The 26,827-nt window shown below is 42.2% G+C and overlaps 2 protein-coding genes across 4 annotated transcripts; one reads left to right on the top strand and one right to left on the bottom strand.

Annotated features, from left to right (window-relative positions):
- Window positions 1-5,448: 5,448 nt before the first annotated feature.
- LOC310857727 (uncharacterized protein) lies at window positions 5,449-12,463 on the bottom strand. Of its 3 annotated transcripts, XM_083763563.1 has the most exons (5): window positions 12,210-12,463; window positions 9,914-10,101; window positions 8,551-8,928; window positions 7,887-8,087; window positions 5,449-7,850 (listed from the first exon to the last, which is right to left on the bottom strand). In XM_083763563.1, the coding sequence occupies exons 1-5, from the start codon at window positions 12,292-12,294 to the stop codon at window positions 7,536-7,538; spliced, it is 1,167 nt and encodes a 388-aa protein (XP_083619689.1). In that variant the 5' UTR covers window positions 12,295-12,463; the 3' UTR covers window positions 5,449-7,535. The 3 variants fall into 3 exon arrangements, with proteins under 3 accessions (XP_083619689.1, XP_083619688.1, XP_083619690.1); XM_083763562.1 differs by having other exon boundaries at window positions 5,449-8,087; XM_083763564.1 differs by lacking the exon at window positions 12,210-12,463 and adding an exon at window positions 11,651-11,710 and having other exon boundaries at window positions 5,449-8,087.
- Window positions 12,464-19,729: 7,266 nt separating this feature from the next.
- On the top strand, window positions 19,730-26,221 carry LOC310857209 (carbohydrate sulfotransferase 3-like; the record flags this gene model as incomplete). The annotated part of the gene is made up of 3 exons (XM_083762819.1): window positions 19,730-19,821; window positions 23,749-24,219; window positions 25,516-26,221. The coding sequence occupies 3 exons, from the start codon at window positions 19,730-19,732 to the stop codon at window positions 26,219-26,221; spliced, it is 1,269 nt and encodes a 422-aa protein (XP_083618945.1).
- Between the last annotated feature and the right edge of the window lie 606 nt (window positions 26,222-26,827).

Below are 26,827 nucleotides of genomic sequence, written 5' to 3'. Positions count from 1 at the left end.
TGCATGTCGAGTGAACTGAAGTCAGTTGGAAATTTCGACCAGGGGAGGCGCCGGGGAGGCGCTAAAGCTTTTCAACTTCCTTGATAAACATGGAAGCGACTGACAAAATACGGGACGTAAAGGCTCGGTTCAAATCTCTAGTTGGATTTTCTTGGGCGTTGTTATGGTTGAATTAGTGTAAACCCTTCACGTCCCCTTCACGTTTGGATTAATCGTGGCGTCAGGGTAAGAAACTTACATAGCGGAAACTTGCGCCGTTTCTGAAACGCGGTGGGAGGGTCCCAGTGTGTGACTTTGCTTTGGCAATGTAAACGTATGTTTTCTCATGCCAATAAAGCCCTTTGAATTGAATTGAATTGAATTGAATTGTGTGACCTCATCTCGGAGCTACAGAATGAGCGTATGGAGAGGGAACATATGGGGCTACCTCGGAATAGTTGCGTGTGCACTGTGCAGTGCTTGAAATCTCTATCACTCTAACGAAAAAGAAAAAAGGCGTAAACAAAGCCTATACTTTCTCTCACAAGTAGGCTAAAGTACAGTTACAAAGAAGGCATATAGCTAAGCTTCAAAAACTCACGTTTACTAGAACGCTGAGCCATAATAAAAGATAGTTTTGTAGGCTATACCTGCACTGCACCAGCCAGGACTCTCAGCATGAGTGCACAAAAACACCCAATCAAATGACACCTGGCAATTGTGCTAACAAGGGGGTGCGGCTGTGCCCTGTAGTCAGTGGATAAGTGTTTGGGGAAGGGGAAAGCTAGTCAGTCTCTCGAGTTTCGAACGTCAAGAAAAGAGGGCTGTTGTAAACAAGTGTAGGCCGTCGTCCACACAGTAGTATTGAGTTTGACTTGTGCTTTCGTTTGAAATGTACCCATTCTGCATACTGTGAAATGACATTTTCAATGAATCAATCAATCAAACCCAGATTGGGGGAAAGCAAAACACATGCAAGGCACATTAAAACAAAAAGGTCAAGATTATACTATCAATAAAGGCAGACGATAAATCCAGTTCTGCCACTTATTGTTGATTTTGAGCCATAAATTAGCCTACATTTGTGATGTCTGTCCGTTTGAGCACGGAATGTGCTCAGCTGATTGGCGCACGCACACACACGCACGCCGCCGCAGCAGCAGCAAGTATCTATAATATAGCTGCTTTCTATATCCTGTTAACCTACCTAACTGACTCTTTACGAGTGCAGCTTTGGATTTGAAAGAAACCTTAGATTTTTTAGTAATCACAGTGCTGTTTATGGTCAAGGTTAGCCCCTTTTCGGGACCCTCGGTTACCTTTTCTGAATTTTGGAGAAAAGGTAGCCGATGGTTCCGAAAGGGGCTATGGTCAAGGTGTGCTTACATACAATGCTGCAAACAGATAAAGGTGTTGTTGAGCCTTCTGAAGGTGATGATAAAATTCATGACACTTTGTATATTAAGACTGCACACACAAACGTGCATACTGTGTAAATGTACATAGTGCTCAAATAATTTAAGGGCACACTTCACACTTCAATTGTTTGAGTTTCCCTGAGCAGTGTAGGCCTACTTTCATGCTCACAAAAACAGCAACAGCTTCCCTTATAACATTAATTATAAGGGATAATATTTCAAAAAGGCGATATCATGACACAGACATACAGATCATGGCCATATCCTCTTTTAGACTGCTATAGATTCCTGCAGACAGAGCCAGTATTTTCTGTTATATTTACACAGTACAAATGTATAATTTTTTTACTCAAAAACATGACGCAAGAAATACATTGCTTCACATATTTTATGTCAATACTCATTGAGAACATTCTGGACCATTTAAGAAATCACCTGAGAGAACAAGTTATAAAACCCAACATGACCTTTGCTTCGATTGCAAATAATAATCCATCTACAATAATGTGATTCAATCAAACTATAATGACATTGTTTACTGCAGTGACTTCAGAACATTAAAATATCTGTCAAGAACTACAATGGTCTTTTATTAATAGAGCGCAGCTGCACAGAATTGTAATCACCAATGGTTACCACATTGGTCACCGTTTGCATTGGTAAACACTGGAATATCATCACACCAACTGATCAACAAGAATGTTCACAGCAATAACCACTTTTACACAAATGCATTCTTCCAACATATTCCTCCCCAATATAATATAAAATATCGATGCCATCAACAGGTAATATTTTACAGCATAAAAAAAGACTGCATACAAAGTGTTCAAGTGTCACTGTACAATCACATCAAACCATTTTAAACAAAGGCACCATACTTTCCATTCCAAAAGTACCCATCACATTAGAACTAAAATGCTTATACTGACTACTACTGAGGGTCTTCAACAGGGGGTCCTCACTTCCTCCGTGTTACTGTAGTGGGGCTGCCAAATCTTTGTGTGATTGGGACTTTTATTATTATGCTTTTCCTTTAACCACTTGAACCCCTCTCATCCTTATTCTGGGGGGGAACATTACCTGACAATAGCAGATCTACAAGCTCACAACACGTACCCATGCAATGCAATTTTTTGGCTAAGAGGTTTGGTGTGCAGGGAACAACGTCAAGAGCAGTTTACAAAACATTGAGGGTTTAAGTGGTTAAATGTCTGAAAGCATTTAACATGAATGTAGTGGGGGGTCCCTACTTATGCTCTCAACAAAGAGGTCCTTGGCCTGAAAACATGCTGGAAGACCCCTGGTTTACTATTCCAGGTTGTTGTTGTTTTGGAGTGGCGACTGCTCGGCCAATTCAAAATGAGTAAAGGAGAATAGATTGATATTTCAATTCAAGAGATTGTATCCAGGATGCAATCCTGTTTCATAATGTTAAATGTAGCATGTTACTGAACATGCTTTAGTGTTAGTTCAGAAGATCTCTCCAGATCTTTAAACAGAAAATCCAAAAGGGAGACCCCCTTTTACTGAACAAACGGATAACGATTACTATCAGAATCATCATCCCACTATAACACTTTTCTTTTCTTTCAGAAAAAAATCACTAACTGACTGTACCTTAATTGAATGCATACAGTAACAGACATGTTTTCCTTTTGCCTCCTTCAGAGTTTCATGCTGTTTGTGATCATCACATTCTAATTCTATTTCAAGTTTGTGTAAAAGTTGCTCAATATTACATGATGGTCTACTCTGACACTGCTGCTAACTGGGTTCGCCACCAAATTTACATTCATGCCAGTGTCAAGTCTTTAAAAACAGTAATTGTCAACATTTCACATTATAATGCTTTCACACTATTTAGGTTCAGGTCGATCGCTTCAATTCGTCCACGTCAACACATCAGAAATATTGTAACCCCAGTACAGCCTCCCTATTCATGGAGTAACGTTCAACCAAAAGCAGATCTACAAGCTCACGTCTTGGACCAAGTACAGTTGCTTGCCACGCAGGTCCATTTACTAAGATTAGAGGATTTAAGTGGTTAAAGTGTAGGCGTTAAATAAAGTGGCTCACTTAAGACTATCAAAGTCAGTAATGGAATTAGATAATAGCGACTGACATGGGCGATGTTAGACTTTCTTCCTTTGAACCCCTTGGAACTTGCATATCTTTCATTAAATCACTTATACCACACCACAGATACGCCATATTCTACATCTCAAATATTGAAAAGACGACTTTGTCAACACCACCTTTAAATAGGCCTACGGAGTGAATTATGAGTGGTCGAGCCAGCAATATTTTATGGGTTGAATGTGTGTATGAACTCTAATATAATAATGAAGAGGCTGGGATGTATCTCTCTCACTCACACACACACACACACACACACACACACACACGAGGCGACATAATCTACATAACTGGTCAGATTATTATTATTTTCTTTTTACACAAGTAGGAAATTCTAATCAATTTACAATTTACTAAAGTTAATGATCTCTTGCTATGTTGACACCAATTTAAGACTAGGGTTGGGACCATAGTTATAAAGGATGGAGTGCGGACAAAGAGCGACGGTCCGCCCCCTGCTATTCCCTTCAATGGAAGTGGCTCAGTGGCGTTTTGAAGCACCCGGAAGAACTACTTCTATCTATCTACTTCTGCATTTGCCAACCAAATATTGGTTTGCAAATGCCAACCAAATATGCACACAAAATGCACTGGCCCAGCCTGCAGTTCCAGCTCTGACCACTATGTCTCGCGGCTCCAACGTTGGCCAGCCTTTCTGGGGGCTTGGTTGGGATCCTTTTTTAAGATTTCAACAATTCCGGTTCCACAACGATTCCTTCTTGACGGTTACCATTGCTTAACGATTCCTACAGTTTGACATGCATCAGTCTACAGACCCCCCATTTAATGGCATTTCTATCTCTGGGACCCCCAATTTTCATTGTAAAATCAATGTTAATTTAACTCTGAGATTGTACAAAATGGACAGTACATTTTGTACACTCAAGAGTTACAGACCCATAACGGTCAATTTGGTTCCAAACTATCATTTAGCTGGGGACCCCCTGGAACTACCTCAAGGACCCCTGGGGGTCCCCGGACCCCACTTTGGGAACCACTGGTGTACACTAAACCTGGAACCAGACCACATACCAGCTCTGACAGTGTAGATAAAAAAAAAGCTGTTCCAAATGTTGATGGAAGTTGGAACTGATTCAGTTTGTTTCCTCAATGTTGGATCCAGGTTCCTCCAACGATTCCTTCGGTTTCGGATCCCAACCTTATTTAACCCATTTCGGGTCGGAACCCCTTTTGGTGTTTTAAGCATAATTCTGTTCTACTTTAGCTTTTGAAAAATAGCAGATCTACAAGCTCATAGCGCAGCACCGAGTGCCGCACTACGAGCTTGTAGATCTGCAAAAAAGAAAAAAAACGCCAAAATGTGGCGCAAATCTTTGAAAATATATTCCTTCAGACACCTGTTGATGGCTTTCACGTTTTACTCAAAGCATTGCTTCCGGTGGCGTCCCTGAACAACATATTTTCAGATGGAGGCCAAATACAGATCATTCTGGGGGTCCTTGACATGAAATATTGAGCACCACTGATATAGAAACTGTCATGATTTAGAAGACATTTTTTTAATTTCGATGTCAGGTCTAAATGGTTTAAGACTCTCTCATTGATAATCCACAGGTTAAGAGACCATCCAGTGTCACTGCACACACACGCACACATGCACACACAACGCCACAGCTTCAGCACCGTCACAAGAGACTAGACCAAGAAAACTGTGGCGGAAATGCATAGTTATAGGGAGTCTTAAGGAAATTTGAGAGTCACTTGAACATCTGGGATTTCCTCACAGAGGGCAGCATTCGGCCAATTTATACTCCCAACCTACAGACGGTGTCACACACTGAAAATAGCAGATCATTAAAACAGCACCACCATGCAACCTTCCTCTTCTACCCCCCCCCCCCCCCCCCCCCCCCCCCCGATTTGAACCTGGTTTCCTCCACAAGTGCTGGTATTTTTTACCATTGACATAATAGAGCTCGCCTGCTTGCTCAGGGGATAAATGTCATCTTGACCATCAGGTCAGCATTGAACATTCGTGTCCGATCCTGTGTCTAGGTGAAACATGACCTTTGGCACGATCTAAATGTCTCAATAGAGGGAGACAAAATACAACCACCCAAACAGCAGCGTTGATTTCGTCAAGTAAAACTAAGACGACAAATGTTCGTCGACTACCTTTTTTCACTGAGGAAAAATAAATGGAAACTAAATGAAAACTACGATGACTAAAACTAAGACTATAATATATTGACAATTTTGTCAACAAAAAAACTAGACTAAAATGTTAGGAAGGGACTAGTGGACATGAGATCCAGTATATCAATATTTTACACTTGGTTGCATGCTGAAAATAGCTGATCTACAAGCTCACAACGTGTCGGCTATTTCAAGTGTAAAAACAGTCTTTACGACGGCATCAAGGCCCGCCAAAATACATTTCAATCGACTAAATCAACTGTAGACTTAGTCAACTAAAAAAATCTTATATTTAGTCAACTACAACTAGACACTAACACTAAAACATTCCAGGTGACTGTGACTGAAACTAAATGAAAACTATTGAAGACTATGACTAAAACTTGCTGCCAAAAACAACACTGCTATATTGTTATATTGCATTAATATACTCTACAGTACCATACATATTGTATAAGTTACCATACAGACATCTGACAATTACATTTTAGTTACTCAAAGAAAGTTACATAGTGCTGCTTTAAGTCCACAAAGTGTCACACGCATAATGCAAGCTTATAGATCTGCCGTACGACTAAAAGCATAAATCATGCTCCAGGCATGTTCGTCTTCCATCAACATAAATTGACCGTGGAAAACCGTTTGAGAAGAGATTGTCAGGGTACGGATCAGATCATCACATAGATTAGAAGTATGTGGAATTTAATCAACAGCTATACTTGTGCAAAGACCCCCTCCCTGCACTGCAGTATAGCTTATATTGTACGGTAGTCAAGTCAAGTCACATATAATGCTGTGGATGAGCAGGCATTTTTTGCAGCTTTAACCTATATTATAAATGACATCAATAATGTCTCCTGAGATCTCCCAAATGTCCTGCATTCCCCCCCGAAATAAAAGAACACTACAACTACAATGTCGTGACACAGCAGGGTGTCTGGTGGCTCAACCATTTAGTGCAAGAACGCCAATTTGAATTTCCGACTCCTGTCGTGTCTCGCAAGTTTCCCTTCTCTCAGACATCTCTCTCTCTCTCTCTCTCTCTCTCTCTCTCTCTCTCTTACTATCTAATCTAATTTATAAAGCAGAAATTGCCACACAAAATATTATCTATACGCTATGATGGCACGGAACGTAAGCATACCTGTACAGTACAGCCGAGACCATTGCATTTTCATACTGAGCAGCTCCGATCAACACAATTAATTGTGTGGCCTCTTCCGTGGCGGTACTATTGGACGGACAGGGCTATTATTCAGGGTTACAGCACTGGCCAAATCCACAGATAAGTAGGAAAATACATCACTTTGTAAATAACATTCACAATCATCATTGGCGGTACGATATACAGTTGGCTAATCTCATCAAGGGGGGGGGGGGGAACAAAACACAATCCCCTCATTTGTCCATAGAAAAATATCCGCTGCCGTGATAGGGTACAAAAATAAAGAGTGCCACGAATGACATCCAAGGTAGACCGGCAAAAAGATTCAAGTCTAGGGGTGCAACTATCCGTTCATTTCTTGGCAATTATTCTGTAGGTTACGGTTTTGATGAATCAGATAATCTAAAAAGTATGTTTTTATTTAATTTATATAATCAATGAATCGCTGTGTTGGCTATTCAAAAAACAGCACACTTAAAAATTAAAAATAAATTTAGATAAAAATTTAAATAAAAGTCTTCTCTTTTGGGGGTCCCTGGCACTAAACATTTTCAGATGAGGCGGTCGGTCCGCGGCCAAATACATTTGGGGGTCCTTTGACTTGGTTTGAGGACCACTGGATCATCAAATCAACTAGTTGGGACTGCCCTGACTGTGGGACAGCCCTATATATAGACTCAGGTCCAGGCCACCTTGCGCGAGATGGCCTGTTTGAAGCACTCAGGGTCCACGGCGCCTCCGGGCCGCAGCGCCCTCTCCAGGCCAACCAGGAGGTCCTGGTGACACTCCCTGATGTTCAGCGGGTACTTGGCCCTCAGCAGCTCGTAGGCGGCGAGCAGCCTCATGTTCTGCTTGACCATCAGGTACTGGATGATGCAGGTGGGCGCCAGCGAGAAGCCGTCGCGGCAGTGGACCAGCACGCGCTTCCGCTTCTCCGCCGAAGCGTGGATGCACTCGTTGATGTCCTCGAAGCAGCAGCGCCGCCGGGAGGCCTGGAGGCCCTCGCCGCCGCCGCCGCCCAGCGCCACCACGTCGTCGCCGATGTCCACCTTGAGCCGGGACCAGCTGTGGCGGGCGCCGCGCGAGCACGTGCACGGGATGAGGCTGAGCGACGGGCCGGGCTCCCCCGGCAGGCCGCTCATGTCGATGATGCTGTCGATGTTGTTGCGGCACAGCGTGCGCCCGCTGTACGCCGCGTTCAGGTTGCCCACGTAGATGTAGTCCGTCACCTTGGGGGGGGGGGGGGGGGGGGGGGGGCAGACGGACGATGAAATGAAAATTGCATGTCACGATTAACTTTGGCAAAAACAAACAGATTTATTAACGGGTTTATCGCGATATATGCTTAAAACTTAAAATGTTTGTTGTTAACCAGTAACACCCATACTATCCCCATTCCGGGGGAAAGTTCGCCGAAAATAGCCGATCTACAAGTGCACAATACGTTGCAATCGGTAGATCGGCTATTTTTTTGCAAATTGATTGATTGATAGTGAAATAAGGTCCTTTTTTTTTTCTTTTTTTTTTTTAACCAAATTTACCAAAACGATTTAAGTGGTACTGAATTTGCAGCTCAACAAAAGGCTAATTCCTCCTAGTGTATGACGGAGGACAATTTCACAATAAATTAATATCTCCTTTTTTTTCTCTCCTCATCACGATAACATCGATTATCACCCCTAAAATCCCTACCTTGGAGATGACAGGCTCGGAGTACTGGAAGTGTTCGTGGCCGCCGGGGGGGTCCGTGGGCGTGTCGGGGGTCCTCCGGCCGCCTCCTCCTCCTCCTCCCACCCCGGCGGGGCCCGTGGCCGCCCTCCGGCTGTAGTTTCGCAGCTTCTTGGAGCCCGAGCGGGAGGGCGGGTTGGAGTCCGACTCGGAGCTGCTGTTCCAGGGCGGCGAGAAGAGGGAGAAGCGGCTGCTGGAAGACTTGCTCTTGCTGAGCGTCTCCACGGGGCTGGACAGGCCAGAGCCGCCGCAGGCCGCGGTGGAGCCCGACGCACAGAACAGGGAGGCTCTCTCTAGGGCGCCGGTGCTGCTGGCCGCTCCGGCACTGTGCGCCTGGGCCATCTGCATGGATTAAAGCAACGTTTAAATCAAGACGACTGAAAAAATATATATTCCCCACCCACCCACACGCACGTACCTGTCTCTCTCCCCTTCTCTCTCTCTCCACCCCCCCCTCCCCCCTCTCTCCACCCCCACTTCTCTCTCTCTCCCTCTCTCTCCCCCCTTCTGTCTCGTGAACACAAGGCTGCTGTACTTTATACCTCATACTAAGCGTTTAAAGTATGAGGTATAAAGCACAGCAGCCTTGTGTTCATACAACAGAAAGATTGGGCATTGGGTAAGACTGACGTTATGTATCTTTCAGGACCTTTCACTGCTTCGTCTCAACCATTACTCTATAGCTCTGGTCTCAGCCACCGCTGTGTTATTTTTTGACATTTCGTTTCTCTCCAAAGTTCAATGTTGCCACCACTGTTGGAGCAGCCATAAACTACACAGGTTCATCCTGATGTTCTGGGCATCTTTGTAGAGTTAGTGTTAGTAAAAAGCAGGTCAAATAGTCACGTTTGAGGCAGACTAACATTAGTCACTCTACCATTCAATGTAGTAGAAGACCTGCGAGTTTACGCCGCACATATGTCGTCTCCGCCTACAGGAAATACGTTCGCTGCAACCTGGGGACCCGTTTCTGAATATGTCTATATTTCGGCACCAATTCCGTCCTTTTTGAGGACACAGTTACTAAAATAATTAGTTAGATATTAGGACACTTTTTTGTGACTGTAAAGATTAAACGGAAGCGGGCAGGAAGCTTCACATACGCTTTATCGCTTGATCATTTTCAGTTTCCGTTGCTCAGGACTGTACGGCGGAAGCATTTGAAAATTGTGGGATATACGTTGTTGCTGTCGGGCAGAAACCTCTCATCTCTACATTCAAGCTTATCGACCTGCTACTTTTGCTATTCTTGAATTTGAATCCTGTTTTGGACATAATGCGGTTTCCAAACCGACGGAGACGATATATTGTACTACATACTACATACCTGGGCTTTTAGGTTGTTCTTCCATTCCTGTGACTCCAGAGTCTTGAAGCGTCCGTTGCTGTCGGAGGACACAGACAGGCAGAGGGGCCGGTGCGCTCTGGGGGGCAGCTGAGGAGTCAGCGCCATCGGGACAGGCCGGTGGTCTGGCTGGTGTTCACTCCTTCGCATCATCAGATTGGGACAGGAGCCTGGATGGATGGATCAAAATGTTTGCAAGGGACTAGTGGACAAGAGATCCAGTAGAAGTCATTTTACACTTGGTTGCATCATGCTGAAAATAGCAGATCGTGTTGTGATTTTCAGCAAGTGTAAAATCAGCTGTTATGACGGCATCAAGGCCCGCCAAAATACATTTTAGTCGACTAAATCAACTGTAGATTTAGTCAACTAAAATCTTCGACTAAAACTAGATTCCAGATGACTAAAATATGACTAAAACTTTCATTCCAAAGACTATGATTAAACTAAAATAGAAATTTGCTGCCAAAAACAACACTGGGCCATGGACAACATCAACTCGCACACATGGAGATTGTGGGGAGTTTTAGTAAATTACTCCCCAAGTGGACACACATAGCCTGTTCTTTGTGTCGGTAGCTATGAAGGTGTATAGATGCATCATGCACATGATGGCCACTCTGCTCGTTCAATACACTAGTTAGCTCGGAGGTAACAACAGCTACCGATAAATTGTGATAATTGCATGGGAAAGTTCAAAGTTCTACTACTCCGTCATCAAAATGTGGAATTCCCTGACTGACACCATCCATTAACGCAGGGTCACTCAGCAAAATTCTAGAAGCAAGCTAAATATTTTAGTATTATTTTTTAAATGTTTTACAATTTTATTTTGTAACAGACTACACGACTAGTCTAAAAAAACGAAATGAGGCTTCATTCACACAAAATGTTAATAGAACATTATAATGAACAGATTATGACAGGTGAATAAATAAGTGGTTATAATACTCAGCTGACATCAGGCCATATCACTTTCTCATGGAACAACCAATACAATACCTACAATCTTGTTCAAAACAATGAAAATCTTTGAATACCGGTATATCTTTCAAAGCGAACGGGGGGGGGGGGGGGTCACTGGAACAACATATTTTCAGATGGGGGTCGGCGGCCAGATGCAGATATTTTTTGGGGTCCGACTCCTTGACATGAAAATGTTTGAGAACGACTGACATAGAAACATAGGTTTTTCAGAAAACTGTTAGGATTTAGAAGACATTAAATCGTCCTCAGGTCAAAATGGGTTAAGTAGGGTCCAAATATGTGACCCAAGGGCCACGTGTTGAATGGCACTGCATTAAAGGATGTGAAATACTTGTTTCTTTCAAAACTGGTTGAAAATAAATTCTATTATTCTATTATTGTTATTTGTATCACATGTTGATTAATTGAATATATAGGACCACAATGGAAACAATAAGTCTCCAGGACCTTTTTTTGTGTTATCCTTTTAGCGTTAACCTTGGACTATTATAGACTTGTATTTGATCAATTTTGACATTTACTAAAGTAAATGTCAGACGCGATCAAATACTAAAGACTTGATAATCTATGATAGCCTTAATGTTTGACTGTGTGCCACATCCTGCTTACATTTGACTATTAAAGTAGGGTATTAAGTCAATCAAAATACCAGATTCCAAAATGTGTACAGTGACATAGAAGTTGAGAAATGACACTAAAACAGTCCTCCCATGGATGGAACATTTGACTTACCAGCATATTGTGAGCAAGTGATGGACTATCTGTAAAGTGTTGTTGTGGTGGGTATTGAATTGCCTGTGTATCAATGAATCGTTTCATTTGTGTAATCTGTGCTGCATGTGTAACAAGTTGTATTAGTAAAACACACGCGCGCGCACGCGCACGCGCACACACACACACACACACACACACACACACACACACACACACACACACACACCTGTTGTATGTAACCTTTTAGCATTATTGTATAATTACCTATACACTCTATACGTTTTACAAACTAAGTATTCATTCAATTAAAAATCAATCAATCGATTCGCATTTGGCACAGTATTGACTGGAGGCCACGGTAATGTTATACATCAGTCAGTGGTTCTCAATGTGGGTCCATTATTCCATCCATTATATATTTATTTGTATCAAGAGTTATTTATGGGGGGCCCATAAATGGCCTAATGCATCCAAACTGGCTGGGGGATCCTTGAAATTAAAAATAATAATAAAAAAAAAGTTTGAGAACCAACTGACTCATAACAAATGGAGAGGAAAAAGCAAAGAAAACGCTTACCAATAATCCTTCCATTCTTCTGCTGCTTGGAGGACACCTTTTTATCCAGCAGTTTGTTGTTCCATAATTCCTCTACGGGTTCCATGTTCTGCCTCCTGCTGACAGAGGCACAAGGAGCCGAGCAGGCGGCCCACCATGGTGCTTTAACACCACTTCATCAGCTCCATCAGGCATTATATTATTTATTACAGTATTATTACATGCAGCTGTGTCCTTATAAGCAGCAGGCTAGCCGTTACCGTTAGCCCATAGCGTTAGCCAGTGAGCCACACCAGTGTCGTGTGGTCTGGGATAAGGCTGAGTAATCTAGTAAGAGAGTGGCGACATTAGCGTTGACTCCCATTGTAACAATGGAATGCGGAAGTGTTCATTCTATCTCAATGGGATAGTTCCAGCCATATAGAGCAATGTTTGGAACTGTAGCCCATATGCGCCGATATGCGCCCGCTTTGCGGCGAGATCATAGCGTGTCGCTACTCTCCTACTCTACACTCTGGAATAAGAGAGATAGGATAAGACTTCCGGTGGCCGAGCTCTTCAGAATAAACAACGCTAAAGTAAACAAAAACGATTAATTTGCACATTTAAAAAATAAAGTAATATACAACACAGAATGTGTTTCTGTGTATTTTCATTAACATTTATAGGAGTTATAATATTAACAAATTATCTAAATGGATGAATGCTGTTCAGTGTTCACTGGAGAGCAAATGCATTAGCCTGGCTAATAAGCCAGACTCTTTTTTTTTTTGTGCCAACGGCTGATTCGGTCTGGCTTATTAGCCAGGCTACAAATGCATATCCCTTACAAATAGGAGTGGACGCTGGACCAAAAACTCCTCTTCATATCAACTGCTGTGACATACTGTATGCACACATGCGGGGATAGACCTCCTCTCCACACTTTCCGCTAAGCGGGAGAGGTGTAGGCTAAAATAAAATTTGGCGCGGCCTCTAGTAAGGTCACAGCCTCACAGGTAAAAAAAGAAGTGCCATTTCCAGACCAGAGTGGACGCTGGACAAAAAACAGCTCTTCGTATCAACTGGTGTGACATATCCTCCTCTACAACACCACATCCTCCACTAAGCGGGAGAGGTGTAAAATCAAAAGTTGTGGGGCCCCCAGTGGGCTCAGAGGTCAAAAAGTGCCATTTCCAGACCAGAGTGGATGCTACAACACCACACCCTCCGCTAGCTGTTCTCTCAGTCAGTGTTGCCAGGTTTTAAGAAACAAGCAACCGCCAACCAGGTCTAGGAAAAAAAGCCAAAAAGAAACGACTATAGGCAGATGGGCACCTTTGATTGATTGATTGATTGATTGAAAATTCAATACAATTCAATACAAAAAGTCAATACAAAAACTGCCACTTTGAGGACGAAACCACGAAAAGGGTTTTATTTTTGTGTACCTTTTATTTTGTAGTATCTAGTCTCTTGGTTTCCTGTGTTGCTCTTGTTTACCTGCCTTGTCTACCTTGTGAAGATGTAGTTTTCTCCACCTGTGTCCTGTTAGACTCCCAGCCAATCCCTGTGTTGATTTGTCAGTTGTATTCACCTGTGTCCTGTTAGTCCTTGTCTATTTATATGCCCTTGTGTGTCCAGTTCTCTGTACACTGTGAGTATTTGTTAGTACGTTCTTAGATCCTCGTTTGCTGTGTATTCAGATCCCCTAGTTTTTTCAGTATAGTGTTTCCCTTTGTCCTCCTTGTTTCCCTCGTGTTCTGACTGCCTACTGGTATTTTTGACCTCTGCCTGTACCTGGACTTTGTTTACTGCCTACTCCTCTTGGTTGGTGAATACTTTATTTTTAACTGAGTTGCCTCTGCCTCTCATCTTGCGCTTGGGTCCTACACCATCTTGACTCGATCCATGACAAAATCAGGGTCTGCCATTTTCAATTAATCAGAACATTTAAAGACATACAAATATACACTTTGATGAAAAACAGGAAATCATCATAAAGTAAAAAAGGGGGGAAAAACATGTACAGTATGGGGGGGAAAAGTGATCGGGGGGTGTCTCTGAGCTTTGTCCCTATGTGACTATGTCCCTGTGTCCCGATGTTTAGAGTACCAAGGGGGTGCTGTTGCACCACTCGCTTCAGACTGGTCTGATTGTTTTTAGGGGGCCAGTTTTGAATTACAGATGTCCGTAGATGATCTTTGAGAGCGGTTTTGAAGGATTCAAGGGATTAATATTTCTTAATGGCTGTTGGTAGGGCGTTCCACATTTTAGGGGCATAGGAGCCACTCACCTCTGTTACATTGGCTGTTTATTTTCCCCAAAAATGTAGAAAATAAAATATTTGGAAAATGATTAGAAGGTTCTTAAACATTCAACATTAAGGTATAATATTTCAAATATTTCTGGCTTTTTGTTTTCAGAAAATTAATAACAGCCAAACAGGGCTGCTCTATAGTCAACTATCTTCGCTGCAAGACCACCAGATCATTAGTACTTCAACCACAGCAACAACCCCCACTTCCTCTAAACACCAGCATGACCACCATTAAGGAATGATCTATTTCAGGGTTATTCAGGGTTTTTCAGCCCAAGGACCCCCTAGCTGAGAGAGAAATGACGCTGCATGGTGTATATCTACTGTATGTGAAAGTTTTCATAGCTTTAGACTTGTATGATAGCACTATCATCAGTGTGTGTTGGATTCATGTTAATGTGTAATTTCAGACATTTAACCACTTAAACCATCAATACTTAGGTTTGTAAACGTGACCTTTTGCTCTGTTCTTGGTCTGCTCTTTTTTTCCCCATCTCCAACTAATCTCTTTGCTAAAAATAGCAGATCTATTGTGATCTTGTAGATGGAGGTTATGCTATTTTTGGCTAAAGTTCTCCTCCGAATTAGGATTCTATGGTTCTATGGTGGTTATGTGAAAAAATAAATAAAGAAACCCACTGATTCTCTCTTACAACTGATGCAGGATAAATTGGGCTACATATAGCACATAGAAAGATGCACTTAATTTCATTCCACAAAAGGTAATCATGGCTATATCGTTAAGTGTGTGTCAGTTCTTTACCTATGGCAATAACATATGTCTAAAAGTAGCCATGGACATAATAATTTTGTCCTACAATGTGGCTTTTGTTTCAACATACTCTTGTTTTGTGGCAGTGCATGTGAATAATTTACTACAGACATCTGTTCAGTGTGCTTGCATTGCCTGCTATAATGTCACAGTCGGACTCGATAAAATACATCTATACAGCCTAGTCTTGATCAAAAGCTAGTAAACCAATAAACATCACTATTATTGGCAAACACGCACGTATATTTCACAATAGCCAACTGGTGTATTTACCAAATTATCACACTACTCATTCTTAATCCCATTTGCTGTATCACTCACCTGCTCAATTGGATCCTCTCAGTTTGCTCGACCTTACTGCTTTTCTCTGTCATCACAGACTGCTCCTATAGTTACAGGCGGCTGCCTGCAGCAGAGCCAAGCCATTTTTTTAAGCAATTTTATTCAAGGCTGGAATTAATTGGATGGCTCTGCCACTCACCAGGTATCCTAGTAACACACTCCTCTCCTCACGACAAGGTATCTGGCACGCTCAGTCAATAAAGGTTGGGGAAATTCATGACAGATAGGGGTGACAATGAGAGAGTTTTGTGTTCTTGGATTAGGCCTATATAAAGGAATAATGACAATTTGATGCAGACATTCAAAAGAAAATCTTCCCCCACATGGTGTTCTATGCTTAGACCATGCTTTCGATTATTAATACGTATTATGTTCAATTTGTTAATGTATTTTCCTAGTCTACATGCAGCATGCGATGACGTGAAATATCCCATATGCAAAGATTACAAACAAAAGCTAAAATAATATGGTGTTCTTCCGTTAGATTCTTGTAGGGTGGCTGTACCACATTAGCATTTGAAGAGGACTCCTCCTTGGCTCAGCTTTATATTTTCACAGTGATGTATTGTAAATGGGTTTTCAATGTAGGCCTAATGAGTCCTGGGATGCAGGGATGGTCATTTATTTTAGATGAGTCCCAGGGACATTTTCGGAGTCCCACTTCGACAACGTTAGGAGTCATATTTTGCCATTTTTACAAATTGCAGCATTTAACTCCCATTTCATTTTATATGGTTATAATGTGGTTATATTCATGTGAAAAACGGAAGAAGAAACGATTATTATAACTAAAGCTAGCAAAATAAACTAGAATAAAAAACAGTACAGTAGTAGGCCTACATGTAGTGCATCCCGTGGATGCAGAGGTCGTTGTTTTATTGCGTCCCTTAACTATAAACTGCGTTTTGGGATGCAAAATGCACACTATTTTAATCTCTGTTTTCAGATACAAGATTTGTGTTGAGAAGTCTGTCAAGCACCTCCTAGGGTTGGTCGGTTGGATCAAACCACCTTTTAATGTGAAGGTGTCTTGAGAAGTAGATACATGTATGTTTCATGGCATGCACTAAATGGATGAAAGTTTCATAAACATGTGACTGAATGTATGTAGGGCAGAAGAAGAATGTTCATAAAACTACAATATTCATTTGCTCATAAAAGCTCCATTTGTTTACTTAAAAAATGTGATCCCGATTGTTTTGTCGATATAGGTCGATATAGGTATATAGTTCACGAGTAGAAAGTGTAGAGACGCATATGCGTATACATTTTATTGCTGACGGTCAAAATAATGGTTTATGAGTTATGCCTGTTCAAAGTTAGCATTTTTAATTGAGTGCTATAGCGCCACCTTTTGGCCAATGGTCGTGGGGTTTGTGTCTTCACCGTTTGGCATAGCTCTCTAGCCTATTGTCATGTTTCGCGAAAACCGACTGCACGGTTAAGCCAGAACTGCTATTTTTGGTGAAAGAAGGGAGAAGAAAAATCTGGGCAAAAACAATAAGGGACCATATGCCGTTCAGGCTTTGTCCCATAATAATAATAATAATAACAATTGATTTGTGTGGATTAAGGATTTGGAAAATATTTTCAAGTTTATTCTTTATATTTATACATTAAGGCTGATGGGTTTAAAGTGCTCATGTGGCCTAATAATATACTCGCTTCTTTTCGGCTTGTTTCCATATAGACCTCGTTGCTTATTTCACTATAACACTATGTGTTTCACTGATTTGGCTTGGCTTATATTGATATGAAGACATGGGGGCCTCACAGAGTGCTCCCGTTTGATGTGTGATCCATGTCACCTCAGCACGGCAGCGGTGACTCACAGCAGTTCACACAGACTGCTGTTACATTGCATGAGCCTGGACTTACCGCTATGGACGTCACATCACAGTCACACAGTCAGAGCAGGGTCAGCAAAGTGTGCAAAGTATGATGAGCAACATGTATCGTACTGTTTTCCTCACTAGCAATGGACATTCCGATTATATTCTGACAGTGTAGGCCTACAACAATTGTTAAATTGACATTCAGGGCTAGTCTGTGTGGGTAGGCCTACACAGTACAGCAGCACTCAGACTCATGTCATGACATGTGCAACATAACTGTGTTCAAGTGTTTTTTGTGGCGCCAGTTCATTTGGCTCTGTAGGAGTTTCACCAACTAGTCGATTAGTGGTGCCCGATTAGGGGTGCCCTGGTCGCAGCCATTACTGAGGTGTACCATTAAGCGCAGCTTTACACCTCAGCACCTCAGCACCTCAGCAAGTGCATGTGTTTGGTCCGACTACAGTCATAAGTCTAACACCCGTCCCTACCCAAAACCCAACCCTAAACCTAACCTCACAGGAAGCCACGGGCTAGTTTTAACCTGCCACGGGTTAATTGTAACCTGCCACACATGTCGGTAGCCACAGGTTAGTTTTAACCTGAATTGTGTACTTGTAGAACTGCTATTTAAAAAAAATCTTGACATCAAATGTGGAATATTTGGAATATTTTTCAAACATTCTAACACAAATCTGGCACAGGGCTCCCTGGCACATTTTAAGATGGGGGTTAAGGACAAATACATATTCATTTGAGGGGTGCTTGACATGAAAATATTTGAGAACCACTGGTTTAAATAATAATTAAAAAACAGAATATTGTTCTGAAAAGAACAAAAAAAACGCAACCTGCAAACAATATTTACAAGGAACTTTGCAGAAAGAATAACCCCAAAGTCCCATATAAATTAAGCGGACATGGCAACTATGTTGGTAAGCAGTGACTGTGATGAAGTGGTATACTATAGGTGCTGATGGTGTGGAACTTAATTTGTTTACATATAGAGCACACGCTCATTAGAAATACATCCTTGGCTGACACTGCTGGGAACTGTTGATTTCCCACAGTTCCCCACGTTTAGGCACCCAGGAGAGAAACAGGATGCTGAACTCATCTTGATTGAGTTTATTCAGATTTTTGTATGCATTAGACTTGACACCCAGAAATATTGTTTTATTGAATTTAATTAAAGGGAAGGAAAGTGTTGATAACATACATTTGCTCAATGTAATTTAATTAAGGCACTTGGTCCCTTTATTGATTTTGGACCAGGGAATCTATAGTAGGCCTACTTGATTTAAAGAGTTTTAAATATGTTTATATTTGTATTTATTGACACTGAAGTTGAATTATGTTTGTCACCTGTATGTCCAGTACTGGCTCTCCTCTCTAGATAGTTATTCCTGTTATTTTGCATCTTCATTGTTCATTGTTTGGCACCTACGCAACTGAAATATGTAATTAATGGTATTTAATTACCGGTAAAGCAGGAATGCTGCAGGTGAGGAGAGGTATAGTATCTCTTACGTCAGGGGAGAGCTACATGTGAGCCAGGTCCTGTAACAATATTTCAAGTTTCTGTTTTGTTGTTTCTCAAAAGTTTAGCCAGCAAGTGTTTATTTTGTTTCTTATTATTGGAACGTTTACTTTTTGCCAGTATTATTTATTTTTGTATTGTCGCCGGCTTGCACTGTTTAATGCACTTTTAGAGGAAAATAAAATGTCCAATATGTATTTGTGGACTTTTGCATGGTTGTACAATTACAATTATTATTAAGATTATATTACAGGGGGAAAGAAACTAAACGAACAAGTTGGACTAGTTGGACACAACAGAAATAGGCTGTGAACAGCACAGTCGAAGTTGTCATTTACACACAGGAGTTGCTGTTGCAGCATCCTCAAGTACAAAGGTGAGCTATTTAGATTATTCAGTATTGCTGGGGAAAACAAACTATGCTGTTATATACATGAAGACACTGTCCATGTAAACGTAGCCACTGTGAATCAAGTCACATTTGTAAAAATCGGATTTCCATGTGACCTGTCTGCATTTAGACTAATTTAAACTAATCAGATTTCTATCTTGATGTGACACAGATCTGATTCAGGCTAGATTTGGCTGCCAGTGTAAATGGGACTAATGTTTTTCTTAATATCCTGCACGTTATTAGTAAATGAGGCCTTTTTACCTCCATCTGAATGCTTTATTGTCCGTTGAACGACAGCGGAGTGAACAGATTGCTTCAAGACGGGAGATGTGTAGATGTCACCTTTGAGGTCCACCACAAGAATGAAGAAGTTGAACATATACAAGTGTACCATAATCTTCAACTGCATCGTGTCCCTGGTCTTCATCATAAAGGAGACCAACTTCTTATCAAGGTGAGTGGATTTCATATTGTAATACAGTGGAACGTAGGGATCCGTTTGTTTCCATTTGTACATTATTGGTTCCTATTCCTAACTATCTATCATTTTGCTGGTGAGCCCCTGGAACCCCTCAAATCGAACGCATACTCCTTAGGCCATATTGTGAGGTCCCTTTTCGTTCAGTTTCGTTCCCGCGTCATGGGCACTACTCATTCAATGCATTTTTTCATAGATAATACCCTTCTGAACTTTGGGTTAAAAGTTCTACTCATAGTGCATTTTTTCAGTTTTGTCACAGGCCAGAAATGTATATAAAAGTATATAACCAAAAAACGAAAATCTTGTGCTGCTGTTTTTGCTTGTAAAATGTGTTATATTGATTTTGGCAACACACAATCTTTATATGTCATAAATACATATACCCAACATCTGAAACAAGTACTGGTGCCTTCGTTTACTCATACGTTAATCTCTAGATCATGGAATGTAGCAAATTTGTTAAAGAAAAACGCTTCAACTAACGTTATTGGCACCCAGCACACTGAAACATACACATAGTAAATTTAGCCAAAAGCTTATGTTTCATACATTTTCACAACCTACTGTGTAATGATAGGTAGAAAAGAAAAGCAGCACACTGTGGCCCAAAATGGCTGGTCTATCAAAATGTTACCACGCCCCCCTAATTTGGAATAATGCAAAAAATGTATAAGACTAAAAATAAATGCAATAAAGGTCAGAATTATTTCAACATATTGTATGCAACATCTATTAAAGTACCACAAACTGTCACAGCATCTGACATTTCAGCAATAGTCCCGGGCCTTACGGATATTTCCATGCCAATCAATATTAAAGGGACCATTACAAACATGTTGGACTACTTATCATTACAATGGGGTGTGTCTGGTACCCTAATTTGCATTTCCAAGATGGTGGTGTGAAAACGAGTTATAACCCTGGGCTACATCCGGGCCAAATTTTCACATAATTATGAGTAAACTAAGGTCAGATTCTCACCTAATACTTCGGTAGACTCAGATCCGTATGGGCGGGGATTTGGGATCCTTGCATATTTAATTGGCTGCGGAACTGTCATTCGCAGCAATTGGAAACGCAGCAGGGGGGACCTTTATCAATGTGTTCCATTCATAAACTATAGCCTACACAGTGAAATCTATGGTGATAAAATTACACTCATAACGTGCATGTGTCGTGCCGTCTGGGACCCCCCCCTCTCTCTCTCTACGCACGCAGCCGCCACACACTGTTCTTTTGGGCATGCAGCACAGCGCTGCATGAGCGCACTGATATAACTCCCCAGTCCCACACAGTGACAGCACTCCATGTTTACGGCACGCACAGACAGACAGACAGAATATTATGTAGGCTATAATACACTGCAGTGTTTTTATGTGTTTTCTTAAGCAATTGATTAATGTACACGTCCTCATTTCGATCAGGGCTTCAGTCTCCTTATTCGACCACGTCTATCCACGGTAACGGGACATCTTTGCGCTGCGTAAAATATGCCTTCTCCGTCTCCAACTGTGTTCAGCTCCTCACCCGCCACATTGTTTGCTTCATTTCCTTTATTTACTGCGGATTGCATTCACACCTGCACCGAATCGTAGTCAAGTGCGATTGGAAGCGAAGCGAAACCCACGTTTTTGGGCGGAGTAAAATGCGGTTATTTGCTGCGCATTAGGATTCGAATGAGCCTTCACACCTGCCAAACGAAGCGCACTTTCTGACAATGCGCAGCAGGATTCGTTTTAATCGCAGCAAAGCTCTCTGGTATGAATGTGACCTAAGGCACCAGTACTTGTTTCACATGTTAGGTATATGTATTTATGACATATAAAGATGTTGTGTTGCCAAAATCAATACAACACATTTTACAAGCAAAAACAGCAGCACAAGATTTTCGTTTTTTGGTTATATACTTTTATATACATTTCTGGCCTGTGACAAAATACTGCAGGATATTATGAGTAGAACCTTTAACCCAAAGTTCAGAAGGGTATTATCTATGAAAAAATACATTGAATGAGTAGTGCCCATGACGCGGGAACGAAATTCATTTTCTAGGCACTTTTTCTGGGGTCCCAACACGGCCTACCTGGGAAAAACTACAACATGACGTCACACCGCGGCGATGAGCGACTCACCGCTCACCCAAACACGACTCTCTGTTTTTACTAGCCACCGTTTCGGTGGCCACCTTATCACTGTGAGTCCTCACACTCACAGGGAAGAAGATATGATGCTGGAGTACTGTATTGCATACTGTGCCGGATATGCTGAGGCGTTCATACGCTGAATTAGTTTATATGAAATGTAAACTAATCCAGTGGTTCTCAAAGTGGGGTCTGTGGACCTGCAGGGGTCCTTGAGGGACTTCCAGGGAGTCCAGAGGTAAATGATAGTTTGGAACTAGGGATGCACCGAAAGGGAAATTCTTGGACGAAACCGAATACCGAATAGAGGAAACAGTTGGCCGAAAACCGAATACCGAATATCCGATATTAAAGCTACCTGATTTATGGCAAAATAAATGGTTATGCCAAAACTTAACTTAAATAATAATCACTATTATGGGTCCATAAAACATTTATTCAGCCTTTTGAATGCATTAATTGCATACACTATTCAGTGATATATTTTCTTCCTCTTCGGGCCAAAACCGAATAGGCCGAAAATGCATTTTCAGACATTTTCTGCCGAACATTTTCTGCGGCCGAATATTCGGTGCATCACTAGTTAAAATAGTATGTTTATACAGAGTAAGTAAAGAATAAATAATCTCTCAATCACCTGGTAATGTCCTGTAGCTGAAAGGTCAGAAGGTCAGTCCTTGCGACCACAATGGTTCCCACCAGACAGGTCTAGTCCAGAATGCCACTTAAGCACTAGCACTATATACTTAGTTGTACAACAAATAGCGAAAATAGTTGACCTACAAGCTTGTAGATGTTTGGAAAATTTGAAAGATTTAGAAAGCTTTTGCCTATAATGCCATGTTGGAAGTGGTTATCACTTAACATACCTACACAGTATAATTGGTATGAAGTGTAACTGAATATCGCTGTTTTAGTATCCCCACTTAACCCATTAAGACCTGAGTTTGATTCTACAAATGTTATGTTATGGTTATGGCTAAACTTAAAACAGTTTAAGTGCCATAAACGTCAAGACGTCTACGTAATTGGCAATTAAGTACCGGATGCCACGGACGACAAGACGTCTTCCCTTGGGAATTCAAAAAAAAAATATATATATTTATTTTTCATCCATATTTTGAAAATGCCCTAATCTGGTGTACAGGTGATGACATGCACATTACATGCATAATAGAATTACAAATTCTTTCTTTCTTTATAATGGGAAAATTGGCACTCAAAGCCTAAACTGGTGACCACCAGGTGGCGCTAACTTAAATACTAATCACTATTATGGATCCATAAAACATTTATTCTGCTCTTTTGAATGCATTAATTGCATACACTATTCGGTGATATATTTTCTGCCTATTTGGGCCGAAACCGAATAGGCCGAAAATGCATTTTTAGCCATTTTCTGACGAATATTTTCTGCGGCCGAATATTCGGTGCATCACTATTTGGAACCAAATGGACTTTTATGGGTCTGTAACTTTGAGTGTACAAATGGAACCAAATGGACCATTTGGTTCCATTTGTACACTCTCAGAGTTAGATTAACATTGATTTTACAAAAATAAATTGGGGTCCCAGAGATATAAATGCCATTAAATGGGGTATAAATCACTATACAGTCGTCAAAATAATCTTTTATGGGGTCCTTGGCATATATTTTCAAATGGAGGTCGGCGGGCTAATAAATGTGGATTTGGGGGTTCTTGACATGAAAAAGGTTTGCGAACCACTGAGCTATAATCAATTCATCATGTCGCATCAGGGCCTCCGATGAGCTGATCCAGAGACAGGCTCCACAAACCCTGCTGAATTTAAGCCAGCAGGGTCTGCCCTCCGAGGAGCCAGAGGAGGAGGAGGAGGACATGGACGCCTACAACCACAGCGGAGGCCACAACAAGCACATCCTGATCTTCGCTGCGGGCAGGACCGGCTCCTCGTTCGTGGGGGAGTTTTTCAACCAGCACGGCGACAACATGTTCTACCTGTACGAACCGCTGTGGCACGTGCAAAACACGCTGAGGGCCATCGAGGGCGCCATCAGGGTCACCGCCAGCGATGTGATCCAGATCCAGAAGGACATTCTCCGGGGGCTGTTCCTGTGCGACTTCACCCCTCTGGAGAAGTTCATGTGGCGGTGGCCTCAGGACCACATGACGCCCACGCTGTTCCGCAGAGAGTCCAGCGTAGCTCTCTGTAAAGAGCCCGTCTGCACTCCAGTGGCCGCGGACGCGTGGTAGCCTACTTTATTGCAGATTTTCGAGATATGCTCTATAGTGATAACTGTTGTGTTCAAGTAGAGACTGTATGGGCCAGCTGTGTATAAAGAACATGTTTGGTCTGTTAGTGTTGTCCATTAAGCTTTAGTCATATTTTAGTCATCTGACCTGTTTTAGTTTTAGTCTAGTTTTAGTTGCCTAAATACATCAATATACCATAAGATAAAAAACAAATCCCTCCCCCTACCATTTAGTCATAGTTTTAGTCATCATAGCTTAGCCAGCTGCTTGAAAAGCGGTCAGTCAAACAATGCTGCAGGAAAATGAACCCGAACCGAAAACGAGTATGCAACTGTCTGGAAACCTGGGAATACATTTATTATAGAGAGGCTCCCAAACTTTTAGCCCGTGACCCAAAAGAGAAATGTGATGTCTCCCTAGCTGGGATCCAAACTAGTGAAAATAGCAGATCTACAAGATCACAACGCATGACTTCGCACTGTGTTGTGAGATTGTAGATTTTCACTACTTAAACATTCGTTTTCTAATTTATAGACTTTCTTAGATTTTTCTTTTATTTCATGAAATTACTGAACAAATCATTGAATTAGTATTTCATTGATGAAATTGTTTGGGAATGTATTTTAGAAAATATTCAGAAATAATAATAATTAAAAACATGATGTTGGAAAAAAGAAACAAATAACGGGACCCATAAAAATGTTTCTGCGACAACCAAATGGGTCCCGACCCAGTGTTTGGCAACCATTGTATTAGACCCAGGCCCTTTCTGAAACCAGTCCCTTGACTTGAAGTGCTCTCAGGAGGTTCCCTCGTCAGGAAGTGCCCCTCCAGCTGAATCAAGTTCCCTTGATTAGGGTGCTGGGTATAAAAAACTGTTTGGAAATACACTCGCCCTCCATGTGAAGAAACAGGAGACAGACACCATTCATTGTGTTGTCTATTCTGCATCAAATGAAGATTGTTTAGGAGGAGTTTATTTATCATTTATTTGTGGTGGTACTTCCATTTGTAGGTCGCGGTTTCCATGCGGACAGAGAGCAGGGCTGCACATGGCAATCGAGTCTAGATCGGCACAGACTCGCTCTTGAGGGCTTTATAAGCCACTTCCACTCAAGGCTGCTTGGTTTCGGACGACACTTAATATGGCGCAGCCTCGCGTGAACGCACATATCGAGGGCAAGTGTGTAGGGCGAGTGGCGAGGAGCTGGTTTCAGAAAGGGGGCCAGTGTGTCTTGTTTTGACTCCACTACTAAGGACTCACAGCTAGATGTGTCCCTCTCTTCACCCAGGCGCCAGTGCAAAACGCAAAGCTGCGGGCCTCTCAACCTGACCCTGGCATCCGAATCCTGCCTCACCAAAGAGCACCGCGCCATCAAGGTCATCCGTGTGAACCGGCTGGACAGCCTGCGTCCCTTGGTGGAGGACCCTCGTCTGGACGTGAGGGTCATCCAGCTGGTGCGAGACCCCCGGGCCATGGTGGCGTCCCGCATGGAGGCCTTCGCCAGAGAATACCAGAAGTGGAGGGAGTGGGCGCAGCTGCACGGCCAGGTGCCCGACGACAACAAGGAGGTGAGGCGGCTGAGGTGGGAATGCGAAAGTGCCCGCTCGTCGGCCGTGCTGGGGCTAAGCCAGCCCCGCTGGCTGAGGCGACGCTACATGCTGCTGCGCTACGAGGACGTCGCCCGCTACCCTGTGCAGAAGGCCGAGGAGATGTACCGCTTCGCAGGGATACCGTTCAGCTCGCAGGCCAGGGAGTGGATTCGGAGGAACACGAATGCCCCGGCGGCGGCGGCGGCCGGAAATGTTTTCTCCACCGAGAGGGACTCCTTTGAGCAGGCGGATAAGTGGAGGTTCAGCCTGCCGTACGAGCTGGCCCAGGTCGTTCAGAGGGTGTGCGGGCCCACCATGGAACTGTTTGGGTACAGCTTCGTGGACGATGAGAAGACGCTGGTCAATGGGTCCGTCAGCCTGCTTGACCCGCCTTACTTAATGTAGCAAAGATTGCTCTTTTAATTGTTGCAGGTGGATTGGTGGCCAAAAGTTATTAACGTTTCCAAACTAAACGGGTCACGAGATGGAGACGGTTATCCCGCTGCTTTACCAGTGATCGGACATTTGATCCTTGAGAATTATGTCAAATTATCCACATTTACCAGTTGTGCCTCAATGACACTTTTTCAGGAAATATAAGGGATAAAACATTCATTGTGCCATGAGTGTATTACGTATTGTGTATCGTGTGTATTGTGTTTTTGCACTGTACTGTATGTACTCTATATTGTTTTATCTGTGCATACAGTGGGACCCCCTCTAAATCGAGATGCTGCATAAAATTCGGACCATTATTATAATACACAAGACAAACCTGTTTATTGTAGAACATGTCAATTTGATGACGGGACTCACTAATGGCAGATTTTGGGTTAACACTGTGGTCGCTCCTGGGCAACATAATCATGCCATCTGCTGATGTACATGACGGCAGTTCGTGGCACTGTTGAGCAGCCTAAAAAGGCATATTGCTTGGTCCCGTCTTATCGCTGCTTGCAGCAATATTTTTACTTCTATCTAGCTTATATTTAATTTAATGATTTCCTATAT

The sequence above is a fragment of the Protomyctophum parallelum genome (genome assembly GCF_964188405.1).
Source record: "Protomyctophum parallelum genome assembly, chromosome: 4".
NCBI lineage: Eukaryota > Metazoa > Chordata > Actinopteri > Myctophiformes > Myctophidae > Protomyctophum > Protomyctophum parallelum.
Note: the sequence above shows the minus strand (reverse complement) of the source record. Positions and strands in the feature narration are given on the sequence as shown.

Bases quoted from the DNA above. Each gene is read 5' to 3' on its own strand.
- LOC310857727 (XM_083763562.1), bottom strand. From the start codon at position 12,294: ATGGAACCCGTAGAGGAATTATGGAACAACAAACTGCTGGATAAAAAG. The intron at 10,102-12,209 runs GTAAGCGTTTTC...CCATCCATCCAG, and splicing joins GAAGAATGGAAGGATTATTG to GCTCCTGTCCCAATCTGATG. The intron at 8,929-9,913 runs GTATGTAGTATG...TAATCCATGCAG, and splicing joins AGAACAACCTAAAAGCCCAG to ATGGCCCAGGCGCACAGTGC.